Genomic DNA, 21,424 nt, shown 5'->3' with positions numbered 1-21,424 from the left:
GTTCAGAGTTCTATGAGTGGTTCTGCTTTGTCTAAGGTGCCAAAGACCAAGGCCAAAGGACACAGGAAAAAAGCAGAGGCTGCAGGAACCATCTGGAATGCAAAATGTCATCAAGTGAGACCAAAGCACATAATAAAAATATTCTTTTATTCCAGTTCTTTTATTTCCAGTTTTTAAATATTTTATCACAGGAAGAAAAACTGAATGTCAGATTTCAAAACCAACTCAGAGTTAAGAGGAAATAATGAAGAAATGCTGCTTGAGAGGGGGCATCCCAGGAGAACTCCAGGTCATTTGTTTGGAATAATTTATCAGAAGTTTAGCAGCCTTGCCCTGGCAGTCCAGGACAGCATGCTGCTCTTGTGCCCTCTGCTCCAGGGCAGCAGGGCAGGCCAGGAAACCCTGAGCCATCAGCCACAAACTATCTCCTTGCTTGCAGACCACTTCCCACCACTTCTGCACAGCAACCAGCCCATCACCCACCCTCCCTCTTGCCAAAAAAGGTCCTCAGTGCAGGTGAGACGCTGGTAGGATCCTTTGTGCCACGGCATATTGGATAAATCACTAAGCAGGGCTTTTTCCTGCCCGAAGGCAGGTGCCATAGGAGCATTCCAGGACGGATGCACAATGCAGGGGTAATATTCCCATCCATCCTGCCCTCACATCATCCATCCAAGCTGCTGGGCTGTGCTGGCTTGCCTGAAAGGCAGTGCTGTGCTGCTCTCCCCTTGCCTTACAGTTTCCATACCTTCCTACAAAAACCTTCCACACACAGCACAGCACTTCTGTTCTTATAGCCCCATGCAGCCACTTCCCAGTGGATTAATTCCTCATGGACCAAGCTCTGCATTGCCCTGTAACCTTTTTAAACTGCTTTAAAACCTGTGAAAGGGCCCTGGATCTCCCTGCCACATGGTGCCCTCACACAGGGCAGTCATTCCCTGGACAAGGGCATGTGTGAGGGACAGGGTGCAGTGTTTTCCCCCCTTCAAGTGGAAAATGGCTATAACAGCTAAATATATATTTTATTAGCTATTCTAATTTATATCACAGGCTGAATTTGAACAACATGTGGTGATAGGGGTGGGTAAAGGTGGTCAAAAAACTCAGCAGCAAAATCAACATCCTCCCCCCTGTCCCACCAAGCACACACATCTCTCTCCCTTCTTACACATTTACCTCAGCTGACAGAATTGTTCTCTTTAAAAATAGGACTGTTTTGGAGCTTTTGCTGTGATTAGTTACAACTCTAAGTTCACTCATGGAAAAAAATACATCTTAAACTTTTAGCTGAGAGGTTTGGCAGTGACCCAGCAAAGCCAGAAGAAAAAATAGGGGAAAAAGCCCACCCCTACTAAAAACCACATTCTCTTTGCAGACCCTTTCATCAAGGCCCAAGGCACACTTAGAATTTAAATTAAAATCTCTACACCTGCATGAATAGAAAGTTGCTACTTCATGGGGCTCTGATTAACTGAGCAAAAATGGCACAGAAGAAGAAAGTGCCCTGTTGATGGAGAAACCTCCCTCTCTTTGCCCACCTTTTTCCCCTCAGTCCACCAGACAAAAAAAAAATCACCTGTTGCAGCAGTCAGCAGTTTTTGTGTACAGATCAGATGGCAGAAAAAATGCCTCCACAGACCTGCCAGGGGCTGCTGAGGTGGCTGAGCAAGGGGACAGCACAATTCTGGGAGATGCACCAAACCCAAGTCACTCAGAGAGCTCACACAGCTTTTTGAGGCTGACCCACACATGTGGCTGCTGCAGCAGGGTAGGGCTGTCCCCAGCACTCTGGTAATGATTAGCAACCTAAATAATTCAGATTTTCGACTAGAAAGATGGTCCTGATGAGGTTCATCCTAAGCCACATGAAGAAAGGGCTGTCAAGCCATCTATTAGTAGTTTGCTGTGGTAATATCTGAGGACATGTGTGACACCAAGTGAGTCGAATAGGGCAAAATTATGTTTAAAAAGAAGTGGAAACTGAACACCATCTTTTTAACTATAATCCCCAGGGAGATACAGGGACAAAGTACTTAAAAGTACTAAAAAGAATGCAAGAAAAAAACACAACCCAGTAATTTTTTGTTTGTTTGTTTTGAACAAAACCAAAGCAGACCTACCTATCTCCCTTGCAAAAAGACTGAAAACCCTGTGGGAAGGGATAAGCAGTAGGCATCATGTATTCTTGACTTTACCAAGGTTTGTGGAGTAGGCTCCCAAGGTATTCATGGGCAAACTAACTAAGCAATCTAAATGAAAACCTGGATAAACAGCACAAAATTAGCAGATAAGATACATGCATAGATTTATTGTTAACAGTTGATAGTCAAAAGCAGTTCTATCTTTCCTTTCCCATGCCCTAGCACACCTACATCTCCTTTCCATACTCCCTAAACATAAACCAGGCACCAGGCGGCCAACCCACACTGCAGCCTTCCCTGGGTGGCACAACTCCCCCGCCTCCTCTCCTCCATCCATCTACCACTTTCTATGAAACCTGTAGGAGTTTAATATCCTGGGAGCATCTGCTTCTCTGTCAAACAGACAGAAACTGGCCCATGAGTTAAAGCTTAATGGAGACAGGGCTAAGACAGACGGCAGGATCTTCCACAAACTGCTGCAGAAAGCTGTTCAACACCCCCATGAAAATGGGGCTCCAGTTAGAGAGGAAAAGCCAGCAGCCTGAACACACAGTGGAGACACAACTTGCTAGACAGCAAATCTGCAGGAGAGGAGCCTGACGAGCACGAGCCAAGCACAAACAGTGCCGCGCCGTCACACGCAAAGAGAAAATCAAACATCCCACTGGGATGTGTAAACGGGACATAACCCACCAGGCAGGGGGGAAACCTCTGCAGAGGGCCCCACATGCAGCTCTGAGCGCTCACGCTGTGGGAGAGGCAGCTGGGGTCAGGGCAGCAAAGGGAAAAGCTGCACGGGGTCCAGAAAACATCCTGCAGGGAAAGACTGAGCAAGCTGGAACCAGCCAGCACAGACAGAGGTGGCTGAACAGGGAAACACGAGCAGTAGTCTTCAGATGTGTGCAAAAACTGCATTTTTCAAGGGACTGAAGCACCAGCCAGTTCTTCAGGATGAAGTGAGGCAGCTTTCCTAATTGCAAAGAAAGTGAAAGAACAGATCATCTACAGGGGCTGTGGTGTCTCCAAATCTCTCTGTGGTGACAGGAAGCAGTTTTGTAAGTGTCTGCTGTGGTTTCTATAAAGCTGCTTTGGTCTGAGGACAGTGCTTAGAGTGTTGCCTTGATACCTGACCTTACAACTCCCTGGGACCACATCCCATTTTGCACAATTAGGGGTGGATTATCCCTTGGCTTATCAGCACTGGATAGAAATCTGCTTTCTTCCGTGCATCAGCCAGACATTCTTCAGGTAGCAGAGCTCTTCAGCCTTGAAAAGGTGAGCCTGAGCTGGATTCCAGGGTATAGAGGAGCTGCTCCACAAGCATACACATTTTTATTATGTGGAACAACCTGAATGTGTCTAATACCAGGTCCCAGCTGTGCAGCTTCCTGACCCACAGACAGCCCAGGTACCAGGGGCTGGATCCTGTCTTCTACAGCAGAAGCAAAGGAAGGAGCTGGAAACTTTGTACACTCATCTCTGAGATAGTTTGGTGTCCACATCTTCCTTCTGGGATCCAAGACTTGATGCAAGTCCATTACTGGGTCAGCAGGATTTTATTTTTTATGGATGGCTGTGATTCCTCTCCTCTGGATTTTCTTCAGGCCCAGCCAGCCTTGCTCAGTCCTCATGTTCCTGTGACAGGTTTTGTGATGAAGAGCCATTTCATTTTGGAGATGATGTTCTTTGGGCACAGACATTCTCAGAATGTAACAACAGTGATGTCCAAGAGCTTCCCCAGCAAAGAATGGGCAAAAAATATTGGGACACCAATATTCCAATTCTACCACTGGTTTTTAGCCTGGATACCACATAGATTTTGTCAGGACACATAAAATTAGCAGAAATGCAGTACTTTTGTGTCACAGTGCAGAAAGAGATGATTTTTTTTTTCCCCTTATTCCTGAAGAGGAATGACATCACTTCCATGCAGTGGGAGATGCATACTGCAATGACCTCAAATGTACCACAACAGAGTAGGAAAAGGGTGAGTACCTAACCTAAAAGACAGAAACACTTGTTATGAAAACCCTATTTGCTTAGTAATTCCAGCTGCTTCATTCCATCAAAAGCAAACATACAATTTCAAGGATTTATTGCAAGACCTACTACAAAACAATAAAAAGCCCTTCTGCAAGTACTCAGTCCTCCTCAGCTGTCCAGCTCTGCTCCCCTAAGTTACATCTGCCTCTACAGACCAGCTAAGTTTTCTAAGTTTTCTTTTCATTTCCTTCCAGTTCCATCATCCATCCTGTCATGTTGCCCTTCTTGCTTTTCCTGGACTTGCAGTACCAGCAGAAGACACCAAGGGCCAGGAGAAGGATCAGAACCAGTGGCAAGTATAAGATGAAGTTCAGCAGTGGTGGGGATGAGCAGATCCTAGACAAAACAGTTGACTCTGAAGGAAAAAAGAAAGAAAAAAAGTGAGCCCCCAAGCTAGTTTGAGTTTCTGTCTCCTACTGTTTCTCTAAGCTCTACTTTCTTAACACTTTTCCCTCAATCTTCAACAGCTACCAATTTTTAAGAATTTATACAGGCTACCTGAGGAGAAGGGGGAGAGAAACCAGGTAATTTGGCTCAATTTTTTGTCTGGGGAGGTCAGATAAGGCGCTGGCTTGTTAATCTAAAACATCCCAACAGAAACAGCCCAGTTCTTCTGCTAACCCATCCCAGACTGGGCTCAGTAGGGAAAAGCAACACACCCTGCCTGACACCAGTGACACTGGGATGAGGTAGAAGTCTGTCAGAGGCTGCACCACTGAGCAAGATGGGATAAGAGGAAAGCAAAGGAACCCAGATCAAGAGGTCCCTGTCCCACCCTGATACCTGCCCCTCCTTGTTACTGCTGATCTGCTATCATATTTCATCCCCAATGAGCTGCAGGCAGCTGGGAGTACCATCCTCATCCCTGGCTGAACAGCTCCCCAGCTGAGGTGGAGGCTGCTGAGTACTTCAAAGATACCTGCATCACTGGAGGAACACACACACATGGCCACCCGTCAAAAAAAATTTTTTTTAAGAGAGGGAGAAAGAAAAACCACTCAGCTAATATTTTGCCTTTTGTGGAAACCATGAAAACCTCTTGACAAAAGCACTTATTCAAAAATTGGAGGAGAATTTACTAGCAGTTACTGAGCAATTTTAGCAATGGTTACCCCACCAGTAATGGGTAGCAAGAGACAGAGGGAGCTGATGAAGGAGAAATCTTGAGTGCTTAAGAGAACTGTGATGGACAACAGCAGTAACACAACAGCAGGGGGGATGAAGTGCTGTCAGTCCCTCTCTGTGCAATTAAATCCAGATTAGCTCTGCTGTAGGTGCAAAGTCATGAGAGCAGGCTCCGTGCCTGGCTGTGGGAGCAGCAGGCACAGGGGAGGGCTCTGCAGGGCCACTCTTTCCATGCTGGTCAGCACTGGGAATTGCTGCAGAAGCCGTGTGGGCGCCCAGGCTGGCTCCAGGCACGGCAGCTCCAGAGCTGAAAGAGAGTACAAGTGCTGATCCTCTCAGCTGGGTGCATCATGATTGATTTCACAGTTTATATTTTTTCCTCCACATGGGTCATCTGAGCCTCCTATTTTCCCAAAGCAGCAACAACTCCTGCCTATTACCTTCCTAAAAAGGCTGCGTGCACCTGACTGAAACCTTTGCTTTTATTTACTCAAACTTCTGCACGCACAATCCAGTCCTACCTTTGCACCCAGCACGCTCCCCCACTCACCCCAAACTGAACAGAGGCTGTTTTTAGAGACCTCACTCTAGACAGACTGGCCAGAGAAGTCACACCAAGAAGAGCCTTTAGGTTGTGGCCCCAGCAGGGCTGTGGGGAGAGGAGCCATGCAGGGCGATCAGCCCCCGGCACTCAGCAGCGTTACCTGGCGGGGCGGTGGTGAGCCGGGTGTACCCCGAGCGCGCCGAGGCTCGCAGAGCCCAGTCCTCCCCCTCGCCCTGCTGCTGCCATTTCTGCAGCTGGCAGTAATACAGCCCGGCGTCTCCGCTCTGCACGGTGCTCAGCGTCAGGCTGAAGTCGCCAGCGGAGGGGCGGCGGAGGTAGAGCCTCCCTGCAGGGCGCTCCCGGGGATACTCCACGGAGCCATCGCGGTGCAGGCTCAGCAGGGCGCTGTCACGGCCGCTGCTCTGCACCTGGAACCAGGTGGCCAAGATGTGTGTGCCGGGCAGGAGGGCGCCCTGCAGCCGGCAGGGCAGCGTCACCTCCTCGCCCTCCCGGGCAGAGATGTTGTGGTTGGTTTTCTCCACCTGCAGCTCGTGCTCTGGGGGAAGAGTGCAAGCAGAAAGAGATGTTGAGGTGTTGTACTGCTGTAAAAACACTTCTGCCTGCACCCACAGGCTGAGAGGAACCTTGGCCTCCCACAGGAGCCTCTGCTGGACACCCAGAGGCCCCTTGCTCCTGTGACTCATTCTCCCCAGGGTTTCATGTCCCCACCTTCCCCATCATCTCTGCCCCTGTGCAGTAATACTTCCTACCCCCTCCCAATAAATAATCAAGGCATCCTTTGGACCAAAAGCTATTTAGGAAGGTGGAATTCTCTGATCCACTTTATTTAGGGCTGGAGTGAGGCTGAGAGAGGGAAGAACTGAGCCAGGGAGACCCACCATGCACCCCAGAGGTGCAGTGATTAAGGTGAGAGCAGCTGAACCTCCACTCTTGTTTCTTAGCAGCAAGTTAGTGCTGCAGGGTAAGGAAAACCAAATGTTTTCCTTCAGGCAGCTCAGGAGCACCAGGTAAGGGCAGCTTCTCTATTCACAGCATTGTACAACCACCCAAGTGCACCAGGTGTTGGAGGGAAAAGAAAAAGGCCACAATTCACTTTGTTATGAAGCATTCGACTACATCTGCCAGTAGCAAAAATAGCAGCTCGGTTGGTTTGGGAGGATATGGTAAATCTTCCTAATTCCCTATTTCCCTTTGAGAGGCACTGACAACTCCTGCATCCTTAAGCCTCAGATCCAACACAGGAGCTGCTGCTTTTCCTAAGCCCTGCCAGCTTAGGAGAGGCCTGGCAGAGGCCCATCATAAGTTGATCCAACCTTCTTCAGCAGCATCTATACAAGGGATAACACCTGCTCACCTTGGAATTTGAACTTCAGCGTGGTCCTTCCTGATGTTCCCTCTCCCAGCTTGTACCAGCCATCCACCAGCCAGAGCCATTCCTCTACCACACAGTAGTACCTGTCCCCGTCCCTGAGGTTTGCAGACACAATCTGCAGCTGGAATATGTTGCTGGACACCCTCTGGCTCAGGAACCGGGACTTTTGTGCAGGAGAGCTGAATTCAAACCCGTACTCCAGTACGCTGTTGTAGTTGGCCCTGACGATTTGCAGGGGTGTTTCATCTGCCAGAGGAGGCAGGAGGTACCAGGTGACAGCAAACTGTGAATCATTCCGGGCAAACACAACCCTGCACTCAATGGCTGTGTTACCGCTGGCAATTTCCACAGAGCTGTCTTTCGTAGCAACCTGAAGCTTGCTTTCTAAAATGGAGAAACAAAACAATCATGCCAGATGCAGCTGCCAGTACAGGGATACTGACAAGGAGAGGAATAAAGCTGTCCTGAGAGAAACACACTGAAAGAGGAGTAAGGAAGAAGGTGCACAGAGGACAAGGACCCAGGGGATGCTGGAGCAGAGGGTGGAGGAAGGAGGGAAAGAGCAAATCCACACACCGTTGTTTGAACAATAGCAGGGAATCACAGCTGGGCAGGAGAGTAGCAGAGGAGCTGCCTTGGAGACCACGGAGCAGGAATGGGGGATGGAGGCAGCCATTGTGTTGGAGCTTGGATGCAAAGTCTCTGTGTGAAGCAAATGTGTCTGTCTACCACTGCTTCCATCAGCAGGTTCACACATACGTGACAAAACCAGCCCACAGCTTTGGAGACTGTGAACAAATGTCTTTTATCGCAGAGAGACTACAGAGCTCCTGTGGGTTTCACTAACAGTTGCCATCTCAGGTGTTTGCTGTGGTTATTAATCCAAAACCACACGACAGAGTCCTGCACACCCTCTGTGATCACACCCAGTGATTGCTTAAGGCGATGCAGTTGAGGAGAGCAGAGGGATGGTGCAGCCTGCAGCTCTGCCCTCAGCAGCAGGCATTGGTGTGTCTGTGCTGCTCCTGCTTTGAGGGAAACTCTTCCCACAGCTCATCACCTGTTGCTGGAACCTCTCCTCCAGCAGTGAAAAGGCTGCAAATCCATATCTCTAAAGGTCCTCCAACCACCTGCATTTCCTCTCCATGCTGAAACTCCACCTCTGTCAGATGGAGTCAGGGGAAGAAGTACACACAGGTATCCACCTTGGGTAGGGAGAAATTACTCAGCAGGAGACCTCATGAGGGTTTTTAGGGGCTGTAGGCTGAGTTTCCATTCTTAGCACTTTTTCTTGCATATGAGCTGAGCAGCTGGACACCCTCTGCCACAGAGGCTGGAGACAACTGAGCTCCCTTAAGGCTCAGCCCCTGGGTGCTGGTCTGGGGACAGGCAGCAGAGGACACACTGAGATGGTCCCTCAGAATGTCTTAGACCCCTGCCCTTGGCCACAGGCTCATCAGGGCACTCTCCTTCCCAGCCCTCTCTCATGGGATGTGTTGGCAGCAGGTTGTGGAGAGGGCTTTGGGACAGGAGGGAGCTGTGGCTTCTCCCAGGCGCTGAGGGGGAAGAGGGACACTGCAGGAGAAAGCTTGAACATTTCCCCTTCCTTCAAGCATTTCTTCTCAAAACTCAAGCAATCCATTTCAGAGGCCTTCACTGCCTCTCTTGAGACTGGTCAAAGCAAAATATCCCAACTAATATGTCTTTACATCCCTGTAGAGCCTCTCTGCCTCTATGTAAAATCTGCCAACAAAACCTCCCTGCTTGTTCTTTTCTCTTTGTACCTCATTACTCTTCCTTCTCTCTGCAGACAAACACATTTTCACCAAAAGGTTGGCAGTTTCCTCCAGAGGCATTATATGAGTCCCAGTATCCACTTATTGCCTCACTTCAGGGGTGAGGATTTCCACAGCAAGACTCAACAGGGTATCTGGGAGGTGGATGCTCCCAAGGGATCAAAGTGCTGTCCTGCATTTCACAGTGTGCATTTGCTGCTCTGAAGAAACAGGTACGGGCAAAAAAGCAGAAGACAGGGGACAGCATCACCCTAATTTAGGACACTGTGCAAATTCATCAGATCCACCATGAAAATCACAGAGACTTGAGCACATCTGGGAATTAGATGCAAGTTGATGTCTTAAACTTCAGTACTTGAAAGTATGCCCATCCCAGAGCCAATTCTGTGGAAGCACAACTCTTCAGAGGGGAACACTGGAGATACTCAAAAGCCATCTGGAGATGGTTCTGAGCAGCCTGCTTTAGGTGGCCCTGCTTGCACAGGGAGCTGGACCTCCAGAGGTCCCTGCCAATCTCCACCATCCGGTGTTTCTGTGACAGGTGAACTGATCACGCTGGAAAAAATAAGACACTTAATTCTTAACTTCATCTGCTCAGTACCAAAGATACCACTGAGCCAGTCAGTGAACTGCCAGGGGACAAAGGGGCAGGCAAGGTCTGGCTTCAGTATGAAATCCACTGGGGCAGAAAATGCTCCAGAGAAGGAAAAGCTACTAGAGCTCAGAGAGGAGGCACAGGAACCACTGCCTTGAGTGCTTGATTTTGAGGAAAATCACTGTTACACTCTCAGAGATCACCTCAAGAGGAAGCAGAGCACTTGCTGCAAAGCCCCTTTGTTTTAGCTCCAGGTTTCCTCTCTCTCTACTGCCAAAGATCAATTACCAAAAGGGCAGAGCAGCTGCCTGCCTCTTCCTTTCTCACATAAAGCCATGGTGCTGTTTTCTCTTTCATTTTCAATTTAATTAAACAAGCCAAGCATCTCACTGCTTGTCTCACTGTGAGCCTTGCCTGCTGATGCTTGGCTTTCTGCCTGGCCCAGAGCAGTGGAGCAGGCAGAGGAGCACAGCCTATGTGCTGCTGGCCTGAGGGACACAAGGTGAAAAAGCCCCTGCAGCTTACTCCAGAGTGGGAGAAGCAGCTGCACTGAGAGGCTCATGGAGCACTGGTTATGAAATTCCACTTAAGATGTTGGAAATGGAAAAGATCTGTCCTCCTTCCCCACCTGTTATAATCTTTCATGGATGTCCCTCCCATCTGAAGATGGTCCCTAGACCACAGCAACATGTAAACTCCTAAAGCACTGATTGACATAAAGTAGTGAACAAAGTGCTGAAGCAAAAAGTCAAGAACTCCAGTATCTCTGCAGGCTCCAGCTATAATGTTTTATGTGAGGAGAAGCAGGCTGGTGATTTTCATGATTTGCAGCTTCATTTTCAGCAGCTTCTCCTCAACCCTATTGCTGCCTGAGCTGGCTTCCTCCCCAGACTTCCCTACCTTCCCAAATATCCTTCACTTGTGCTGCCTTTCCAAGAGAGGTGGCACTAGAGCCAGCAGGAACCTCCTCTCCCAGTGCATCACCCTCTCCAAGTTCCCACCATCTTTGCAATGTCACAGTCTCCAGCAACAGCTGCAATGTGTTTGGAGCCAAATGTTGTAGTCTCATGCTGCTACCATCTCCTCCATGTAGATGCTCTGCAATTACACCTGCTCATCTTAATGCCATTTACCCTAGAGATGTGTGTCAGAGATGCTGGTTATTGTCACCCCTTGCCTCAGTGCCACCCTGCCCCAGCTGGTTGTAGCTCCAGTGCTCAACAGAGCATCCCAGCAGGCAGCTCCACAGGGATGAGGAATGAGTAACAGTGGAACAGGAGAGAGCACCAGAGAAAAGAGCCCAGACAGGGAAGGAAATGCATTAGCTGTATGTCACAGCAAACCCATCAGTTAAAAAACATGAAAAATGCATAATTTCAGTCCACTAGGTTGGGATTCCAAAAATCCAAGGATTTTAGAGGAAGGAGCACATGGAAAAAAAAAAAAAAAAAAAAAAAAAAAAAAAAAAAAAAAAAAAAAAAGAGAGAACAAGAACTCTCCTTTGCTGGCAGAACAGACACGAGGGCAAAAAAATAAACTGGCCCATATTCTCATGTCTGCCTCCAAAGGATCAGAGGCTTTGGCCAGAACAACCCTGCAGTTCCTGCAGCAGCCCCAGCTGTGAGCAGGGCATGCAGACACCATGGTGCTGCCAGGGGTGGCAGGAAGCATGGCAGGGTGGCTGGGGGGCTGGGGTCTGTTTGCAACATCTCTCTTCCATAAGAGGATGAGACAGGCTCCCAGCGGGATGCTGGCAGGAGGGATGGCAGCACAGACCCTGCCTGCAGCGATGGCCATAAAAGGGAACCCTGGGGAGGGCCCCTGCTGCAGCTGTGCCCAGCAGGAGATACCTTCCCACGGAGTCCCTGGCACCCTGAGGCTCAGGGCTGGCTCCCAGCCCAGCAGAGAGGCTTGGTGCTTTCTCAGCATACCTTGAATATTCTGGTCAGGGAACACAAACATATCCCAGCATCAGCTTCAGGGGCTGGTCCCTCTCCATTGCCTCCCAGAAGCCCACACCATGGGGTGTACCCCACAACCCCAACATTCAGCTGGGCTTCTTGGGGGGCACTGCTTCTTTCCAGAAACTGGGTGTAAAATCCTAGTGTCAAGGCTGATCCCTGTATGCTTGGTGTAATCAGCAAACAAATAGATACTGCCACTTGCCAGCACCAAATTTGCCTCCAAGCAAAACCTTTTGTCAGGTTTTGCTAAGGAAGCACCAGAACAGGCAGCACCATTTCTTGCAGCCCCGGGAGGCGACCCTGTTGGGGACACTCCAGACATCAGTGGCCCTGGTTGCCCCCATGTTTGATGGATTTAAAATTGCAGGAGAGACCTCTGCTGAAGGCTCTGCTTACCTGGCAGCACCACTTTTATCTCCACAGCATTGGAGCTGATGCTGGCTGCTGGCTGCCCCAGGGGCAGGATGTTCCTCCTCCAGACCTCCACCTTACACTGGTACATCCCCTCATTGGCAGGCAGGGCACTATGGATGTGCAGCCTGAAGGAGGTGCCATCCTTCACCAGCTGGGCTTTCCTCTGGAAGTGTGGCTGTGCTGTCCCCCAGACCACAGTGCCACTGGGAAGGACCTGGACCAGCTCTTGTAAGGGACCCGTGGGCTGGCTGGGCTGGAAAAGCCACTGCACAGATGCTGGCACCTCCTCCAGGGTGTAGTTGGCATTCACTTGGCAGAAGAGTTCAAAGCTCTGCCCATAGCTGATGGTGGGGATTCGGCTCCTCAGCGTGGCGTGCAGACCAACACCTGCTCAGGAGGAGAGAGCCCTTGGCATGGGGACAGGAGTCCTGCCCTGTGCCACCCCACTGCCACCCTTCCCACAGGGGACAGCCCTGTCCTCACTGCCCTGGGCACTGCAGGGCCATGGGACCAGCAGTGCTGCTGCTCCTCTGCCAGTGCCACTCTCCACTTGGCTGCACTGTGCTCTGCCAACCCCATGCAGCCCTTGGCCCTCTCCTACCTCCCACTTTCCCAGCACCAATTTCCCAGAAAACTGAGTACCCTCTTTTCCAGAGTCCCCAGTCCCACACCAGAGGAGCCAGGGATCCTCTGCTGATGCTGCTGTCCTGTTTGCTGCTTCCCTCCACCCTCCACAAAACTTTAATAATTCCTGTGGCCTGACTGGTGCTGTCAGGCACCCAGCCCAGTAACGAAAAACGAAAACCATCCTAAATCACAGCCCAAAGCTGCTTCTCCATAAAGGTACCCAAGAAGGAAGGAAAAGGTCACTGCACACTGTGAAGATTAGCAGCTCTGCACTCAGAGAAGAGGGCAAGAGAAGCAATCAGAGGCCAGCATCAGGGGTGTATCTCTGATAAATACCACCAGACAACTCAGCAAGTAGCTTTGTTAAACTCTAATTGCTGCAAGTAATTATGCTGCTAGAACAGATATTTTGTATTCCAGCTTAAGAGACAGGCCTGCTGAGCAAAATACTGCCCTTCGGGTCTCTGAGCATTTTAGCTGTTGTCCCCCAAAACACACCATGGAGGACTCCAGCAACTTGGTAGCAATAGGGAAACTGAAGTACTGCAGGGCCAAGTGATCAGCCCTAGGTCACCCTGCAGCAGCAACAGCAGAGCTCAGTGTCCTGTCTCCTACTGAGATGCATCCACCCACACCTCCAGCACTGCCTCCATCCCAGAAATAGGAGTGTCTGAACTTACCCATGGGACTGACCGTCACTGCTGCCTCTCCCTTCCCTGTCCAGTTCTGGCCTCGGGACCGCTGTGTGGCTTCACACCTGTACTGCCCACCATCATCCTCACCCAGGGTGCTGGGGATCACCAGGGTGAAGGTGCCCGAGCTCTCCTTCTCCAGCCGAAGGCTCCCCCGAGTCCTCGAGTCCTGGTAGGCGCTGCCCAGGCTCCGGGTGCCATCCTGCTCCATGGTGGCCACCAGCACCTTGTGCCCTGGGTGTTGAGGTGGCAGGTGCCACCAGTGCAGGGACACGGGGCCGGTGGCTCCCTGCACCTGGCACTGCAGGATCAGGGGGTCTCCCGCCGTCACCCATGGGGTGCTGGTGGACACGGACAGGTGCATGTGGCTCTCTGCAAACAACAGTTACCACACCTTGGGATGTTGTGCTCCTTTGGGAAAGCCAGAGCATTAAATGGAAAGACTAGATAAATCTTGATGTTGGAAAAGGAAAGGAGTTAGGGAATTGCCTGAAATTTTCAACAAGACTTTTCCTATAAATTTGGAGAAGGCTTTGGGGTTTTGTCGGTGTGCAGGGGGACTTGTGGTGACTCTCCCAATAGACAGGGGACCCTCTGTTGTGGATTTTTTTTTGTTTCTGTTTAGTGTCTTTCTTGGGGCATGGACACATAAAGAATTAGTTATAAAACTGAGTCCCAGCAGGCAGCTCCTGCTGCATCAGAACAACCATTATCTAGTTATGACAAGGAAACCAAAAGCCTCCCACACACTTTTCTTAGAGTGGTTTCTCATAAATCATCCACCCAAAACAGGGAGAATACCCTGATGGAAATGGCAATGATCCCTCTCCCCAGATGTACCTGTTCTGCTGGGTTTTCCTGTGATCTTTCAGGAGCAGCAGCAGATGTTGCTCACAGGTTTTGGTAGCAAAGACACAGGAGGACCCAGACTCCTCAGAATTCTACCTATTTGCCCCAAAACTTACTGCAAAGAGACTGGACTAAAGGTTTACTCTTGTTGATAGCTACTATGTCTGTCATGCTAATATTTGCTAAAGCAAATGCTTTTCCCATTATCTATCACAAGCTATGGCATATTTGCACTCTTGCTGCCCCTGTCAAGATGAGGCCAGACCTAAAGCATTCCCCAGTCAAGGATCCGGCAGACTTTACCCAGAAGAGCAGCTATTAGGATTTACTAACCTATTGGCTTCACGTTGACTTGTATGGCTGATGACACATTGGTCTGGATGCTGTGCAAGTCTCCAGGAGTCTTCATCTCTGACACAGAGCACTGGTATGTACCCTTGTCCTTCAGCTCCACCTCAGAGATGGTGAGAACATAAACTGTGTTGCTTGGCTTGAATGCTCGGAGCTGCCCCAGCTTGGCTCTCTCCTCGTATTCTTCCTTCCAAGTCAACACCCCATGGGGGTCAATCTTGACCACTTCCATATCATTGAGGAGCCAGATCACTTCAAAGTGCCTGCTGCTGCTCTTTGGGGCTCCCACCACACAGTTTAGCTGCAAGGTGTCTCCTTCAGACAGGAATTGTTCAGTAGCAGCAATGTCCACAGAGAGGTCTCTGCCTGTGGGCAGTCAGAAACAAGGAGGGTGGTGGGTGGCCCTGCCCATGCTTCCCTCCTCCTGCCTGGCAGCACCAGTGGCCTTGCAGAGGGCAACAGGAGGGAATTCTCTGTTAAAACGTTTTCTCTCATAAGAAAAGGGATCAGGATGGAAAACTTTGACCTTTGGGAGAGGGTTGCCAGCTCTGGGCACTAAGCACAGTTGCAGGTGGAGGAAGTGCCAGAGCCCTGGGGAGCTGAGCTCCCCCCTTAAGAGGACATAAACCTAACAGAGGAGAGCATTCACTGTGATGGCCTTTGGCCACATCCACCCCCCTGCTCAGCTCAGGCATCCAAACTGAGGGCTGCCGTTACTCAGAGGCATCAGCTTTTGCAGGTGCTCCTCTGTCTCACCTCCTGGAGCTGTTTTACCTCATGGAACACCTCTCCTGGAAGCCAAAAAGGGGCACAAGAGGGTTTTATCACAGTGATGGTTTTAACTCTGCTGCTTGTGGCAGAAAAAGGTGCATGAAGGTCTGGTATTCAAGCAGCTTGTCTGAATCTGCTGTAGCTGTTCCTGCCTGCTGAAGTCCCCACTGGTTACTGTGGGTTGTGGCAAGAGATGCTCTCCAAGCTGGAGAGGATTTGGGTTAAGTTGCTACAGAAAGCAGAAATGTCAAGATTTGTCACAGCATGGGGTGGTAGGAAGGAAGCAAGAGGCAGTGGATGCTGCCCCCCATACCAATCAGCAGTAGGTGCTGAGCAAAGAAGGCAGTGACAGAGGGAACCTAAAGTCATCTTCCCCTTGGCCAACCTTCTTGGGTAGCCAGTCAGCTGTGTCTGAGCTAGAGACCCATCTCTTGGTCCTATGATACTATTCACCTTCCTTGCTGGGCATTCAGTGTCCCTGGCTCCTGGCATCAGCCTGGCTGGACAGTGGCTGCAAGCAGGAAACCCACTGGGTACCCCAAAACCCTGTGCCATGACCCCACAAAGCACTAGCATGGCCAAAAACCTGGAGGAAGGACTGAGCCCCGATTCCCTGGCTCACACCACTCTGTCTGCCTGGGGTCACTGTGGTGCCCCCTGAGTCTCAAAACAAGGAAAGGTTACATGCTGTCGTTTGGAAGGAAAACAGAGCAGCTCCCAGACCACAACTGGAAGGGCTCAAATAATTTATTGAAAGCAGAGTACCCTGTGAATTTAAACATGGCTCATAAACACTTTGTGAACAGGAATCCCAGCTGCTGCAGATATGTTTGGCATTCCTAAATATTTGCTGCAGAGTTTATAGAAACTGATGGAGCAGTTAGCCATGGCCAGAGTGCTTGATGGCTCTCAGAGTGATGATGGGGTGCTCAGCCCTGCAGCCTGGGGTCCCACACTGGGTGCTGGAGGAATAAACCAGCCCTGCATGTTTGATGGAGGTCTTGTACACTCACTGCTGTCCCACCATGACAATACCAGGAGCACCAATACTGCCATCATAATGTCTGCTCACCACCATCACCTCCCTTCCAGCTTTAACAGTCACCACAGGATAAATACCACACTCTGACAAGGTTTCTCTATTTTGGAATGATCCCATGGCTCTGATGCCTGAATCCACACACTACCAGTCACGACAAGCTCACTTCAACAAGAGGATGCATAGAAGTGCACTGACTGCCATTGTTCCCCAAGTAGCAGCAGGTTTAGAAAGCCTTTGCTGCAAACAGTGCACAATGAGGGGAATAAAGCTTTGCCAGTCAGATAGGTTTCAGGAAACAGACTGACAAGAGACCACACTTTCCTCCCCCTCCTCCTGATACCTTGCTCCCCTGAGCCACGTATGGAGTGCTCAGTTCTCACCCATTTCTTTGGTTTCCTGCTCTGACTCACCACCCTCACATGAGACATCAGTTCCCCTCACTGCCTCAGCTCTGCTCTGTGGCCTCCTTCCACTCACCCTGAGATGTGGGGACAAGGGTACACCATCTCCATAGGCAGGGTTTCAGCAGGAAACTTGCTCCAATTTTACTGCACACTATGCTAAAGGACACCAACTAGCCACATCCTTGCCTTGCCTGCTTTGAGCTAAAGCCTACTGGTGAGACAGATTCTCCCTTCCCCTGGGCACAGCTACTCACACACATCTGAGGGAAGAGCAGGGTGAGGGACTGCAGCCAGCAAGGGCTTGTGGCAGGAGAGATGGCAGAAAGGGTGCTCAGAGGAATAGCCTAATAAACAGCAGTGCCAGTTGCTCTGGAAACCAGTGGGATGGTGGCAGCAGGGGCAGACAAGCCACCCCCAACAAGAGCTGTGCAGCACACACAGGCCATCCCTGTGTCCCTCTGTGCCTGTGGCTGAGGCACAGTGATGAGCAGCTGATGGGGGTGCACATTTTTAAGGCCACAAGACCCTCAAGGTAGTGCAACAACCCCGTTTTCCACATGCTGGAGTTTAGCGCTGCCAAAGATCCAGGCTGGTCTGGGCACACACCTCTGTAACACCTCTCATGGGTTTGTGAGGCTGTGGGCTTGCTGCTGGCATCACAGATTTGACTGCAGGAACAGCCAAAGCACCAACAGCTCCTGAAGCAGGGGTTGCCAAGGCCCTGAGCCCAGCCCAGCCCACCCCCTCTGTGTCCAGCCAGACCCACCAGTGTCCCTGGGCTGCAGCAGAGGCAGGTGAAGGGGCACTGAAATCTGCTGCTGTACAGCCTTGAATGCACAGGGGAGCTGAAGACAACATGTGAGTTTTCAAAGGCCTTACCCTGGCTCACAACTGCCAGCGAAGTCCTCTCTGTTTCCTTGCGGGAGATGTCCTTCCATGTCTTGTCAGGATCCTCAATCCACTCAGCTGCCTCACAGTACAGCAGCCCCTGGTCAGAAGGCTTCACTCCCCTGATGACAAGCTTGTACATCGTGTTCCCAACCTTGTTCAGCTGCACATCCCCCTCCAGAAACCTCTTCTCATAAGAGGGCCCTGGCTTCAGGGTGAAGTCCTTGGTGAGGGTGAGGATCTCCTCAGGGCGGTGCTCTCCTGCTCCCTGGAGAAGGTACCAGCCCACTGAGAGATGGGTGTGCTGGGCAGTGGACTTGGACACCTCACAGGTCAGCTCCAGCACATCCCCTTCCATGAGAGTGAGGGCCTGGGATGCCATGGAAGCCAAGAGTGTGTCTGGAATCACTGAGCATGGGGGAGAAACAGACAATCACAGAATATCCTGAGCTGAAGGACACCCACAAGAATCACTGAGTCCAGCTCCTGTCCCTGCATAGGATAACTCCTAAGAAACTACAACCACAGCCTAAGGGATCTGACAGCATAGGAGAAAAATCTTCTATAGCTGACTGACAAGGCTTCCATCAGCTTATGTTGAGGTGCGAAGCAAACAAAAATCTCAGCAAACAAGAAAAACAGCAAATCTCTTTGCAGTGCCCTCTTCAGTCAAACTACAGTCACTATTAATTAGGCAACCCCAAGGAGATTAGGATCCATCCCCTCAATATCCCAAACATAGACTGGTGCAACACCGAGATAAAGGAGAAAACAGGGCTGAACACCAAGTGGCAGTACCATACCACCATGTGGACTTGGTGGGCTCACAGTAGGCCCCTTCCCTCTGTTTCTCTACCCCATTGCCTTCCCTCCCCAGTGGCCTGCAAGGGCTGCTGCCTCCCTCCATCTGTGGGTATCCCACTTGGGTCAATTCCCACACCCTGACCTGAGAAGACAACAATAGTTAATGCACAGAGCCTGGAAACTCCTGCATTCCTAAGTGCTCAGCTGTGACATGCTGTGTCTGTGTCTGGAGTCAGGCCATGAGAGAGCAGAGGCGTCCTGTCCCATCCCTTGCTCTGGCTAAGAGGCAATAACTAGAGAAAATGGAAAGGGATATCTGGACATACCTAACCTCAGCCCCACTAATCATCTCTTTCCCCAGCTGTCCCTCTGACAGATGGGCATTTTTCCCCAGTAGGACTCTAGCACCCCAATAGAAAGGTGGAGACAGTAGAGACCTGCCCCACAGGTGATGCCTTAAATTTTAGCTTTCATGTTTTTCAGATTCTGTGCTGCCTAGCTAGGGCTGTAGTTCCGAGCCTCATATTAAGTGTCAGTCAGCTCTCTTCACAGAGCAGGGAGACAAAACAAATCCTTTTCCTGCTGAAGACCAAGGACAACTTTCACACCCAAAAGCATAAATAAGGGTGGCTGAAGGGAGGAACAAGAAGGATGGGCCTCACAACCTGAAGCTGTAATTGGACAATTAAACCCCAATACACAAATGGACCAAAACTTATAAAAGTGTAAGATCTCGTGATCAGTCAGTCATTTTGTGACCATTCTTTGTCCACCTTGGGTGTAGCCCTGGTCAGGCCCTGTCCTGCCCAAGGTGGATCCTAGAGACCTTTCAATAAATGTTTCACTAGCTTTATTTACTAACTCTGAGACTAGTCCAGTCTCTGTTTCAGGTCAGTCCTTCCAAGGCACCCCTGGGAGCAGGGCTCCCATTCAGGACCCACCTGAGAGGTTGGTCTTGGCGCTGTAGCTGCCGAAGTACCTCTCGTCGGTGTTGGGCGTGTGGCACTCGTACTGGCCGGCGTCGCGCTCCTGCAGCTCGGTGATGTGCAGCAGGACGGCGTCCCCCTGCAGCCGCTCCACGAAGATGCCGCGGCCGTGCACGCGCTGGGTGTAGATGGCGTAGGGGAACGAGGGGTCCACGGTGCTGACGATCTGCACCTCCCGCTCGGGGGCCGAGGGCAGGTAGATGGACCACTGGAAGTTCTGCTCCGCCGGGCCCTGGTAGCCGCTCACCTTGCACCACAGGGTGACGTGGGAGCCCTCCGTGCGGTACAGGGGGCCCTCCTGGACAGTCACCACCCTCTGAGCAGTGGTCAGACCTGTCAGCACACACGGTGTTTGCAGAGGTACAGTTACAAGAATGACAGAGCCCTGAACTTTCTTGTCTCCTGCCACACCAGGGGCCACAGGACAGAGACCAGAGCATCATGGCCACAGGGCTGCCAAGCCTGTGCGTGCCTGAAGAGCCTCCCTCAGGCAGCCTTGCAGAGGAAGCAGCAACTGGGCTGAGAGCACTGGAGGAAGCTTGTGGTGTGTTAAGAGGGGCAAGCTTTCGGGTCCTGCAAAAAGTGTGGGGGACTGGGAGCAGGGATGCAGAGCTGATCACTGCCAGAGGAGGAGATGCAATGCAGAAGCTGAGGAACATGGGGCAGTGAAGGTCAGCAGCAGGCTGGCTGCTGCAGAGATGCTCCACAGGCAGAAACTGAGTAGAGCATAGGAGATGGAGTGAGTCAGCAAGAGCTCCTCTGAAGGCAGGGGGCACCAGGAAGCATCGAGAACTCCCTCCATTTCTGCTTGCAGAGGGTCTGGGGATTGCCACCCATGGACCCTCCCCTTCCATATAGCTCCCAGTGGTGACATTCAGTCTCTCTGGTGCTCAGCACGCACACCAAGCAGAATGCCCACAGGACATGGGTCCTGAGTCAAAAAGCAACCGTGGTGTCTAGGGAAGAGAACTGGTGACAGCGTTGCCTAGGGAACCTTAAGAAATTCGCCCCCAGTGAAAGAGAGGTAATGCCCTCCACACCACAATCAGCCACTCAACGGGGACGTGTATGTCCCCTCACGGAAACCCTCTAAGGGTTTGGGCTGTCATTTCAGAGTGAAAACACAGTGCAGAAGGAGCACATGCTGATGCACCTCTTCCCACGGCGATCGAGCCAGAGCAGCGCTGGCTGAGCTCCCCCTGCCCTGCTTTCCCCACAACACTTCCAAGAAAGCCCCGGCCACTGGGCAGGGCACTCACCCAGGAGGAGGAGGAAGAGGAAGGCAGCTGCCAGGCACTGTGCCAGCCCCATGGGAATCTGCTGTGCTTCGATCCTGTCTCAGAGGGGCAGCGGTGGGTTCTCATGGACGATGGTGACAGCCACTCTGCTATTTAGAAAGTGGCTGGGAGGAAACTGTCTGTCAGTGGTGGTTTCCTCTGCTTAGAAGTGCAGGGAGAAGTTACGGGGCAGGGTGCATCAGCAGAGTAACACCCTCTGGGAGGTGACAGCCAGAACCCTGTCTTCATGTCACCTGGGCAAGTATGACTATGCCCAAAGCCCCTTCTGCCACTGTGTCCACACAGTGCCAGATACCCACCTGTGGGCACCTACTGGCTGTGGCTTTGCTGTCCAACAGCAGCTCATGGGCTAAAACTCTGTCTCACTCCTCCCACTTTATTGCATGGAGTAGCCTGCCCCCTGCTAACAGTGAGGAGGGGACAAGGGGCTGGATTCCAGGGAGAAGATTTCTAGGGCTGAAGGTTCCTCCAGCTATTTGTTTCCCATGGCTGCAGACAGTAGCATAATGCTTTAGGTACAGGCTAGGGTGGCACAGTGCTCCTTGAATGCTCCAAGCATTCCCTTCTGGTGCAGAGCATCTCTCCCCCAGCACCCCCACCAGTCCATCCACTACATAGTCAGGAGAACCATAACAGCCAGTCCAGCTGGCTTGTTGGCTCTTGAAAGATCACCACAGAGCCAGGAAGTGGCCAG

General features: G+C 51.1%; 1 protein-coding gene across 1 annotated transcript; it reads right to left on the bottom strand.

The window, feature by feature from the left end:
* Positions 1-3,578: 3,578 nt before the first annotated feature.
* On the bottom strand, positions 3,579-20,743 carry CD101 (CD101 molecule; the record flags this gene model as incomplete). The annotated part of the gene is made up of 9 exons (XM_083855704.1): positions 3,579-4,542; positions 6,017-6,412; positions 7,232-7,633; positions 12,001-12,405; positions 13,326-13,709; positions 14,520-14,903; positions 17,634-18,050; positions 19,388-19,765; positions 20,692-20,743. The coding sequence occupies 9 exons, from the start codon at positions 20,741-20,743 to the stop codon at positions 4,355-4,357; spliced, it is 3,006 nt and encodes a 1,001-aa protein (XP_083711830.1). The 3' UTR covers positions 3,579-4,354.
* Positions 20,744-21,424: the final 681 nt, after the last annotated feature.

The sequence above is a fragment of the Zosterops lateralis genome, assembly GCF_965231275.1.
Source record: "Zosterops lateralis genome assembly, chromosome: 2".
NCBI classification, from domain to species: Eukaryota; Metazoa; Chordata; class Aves; order Passeriformes; family Zosteropidae; genus Zosterops; species Zosterops lateralis.
This window is presented reverse-complemented; position numbering and strand designations above follow the sequence as displayed.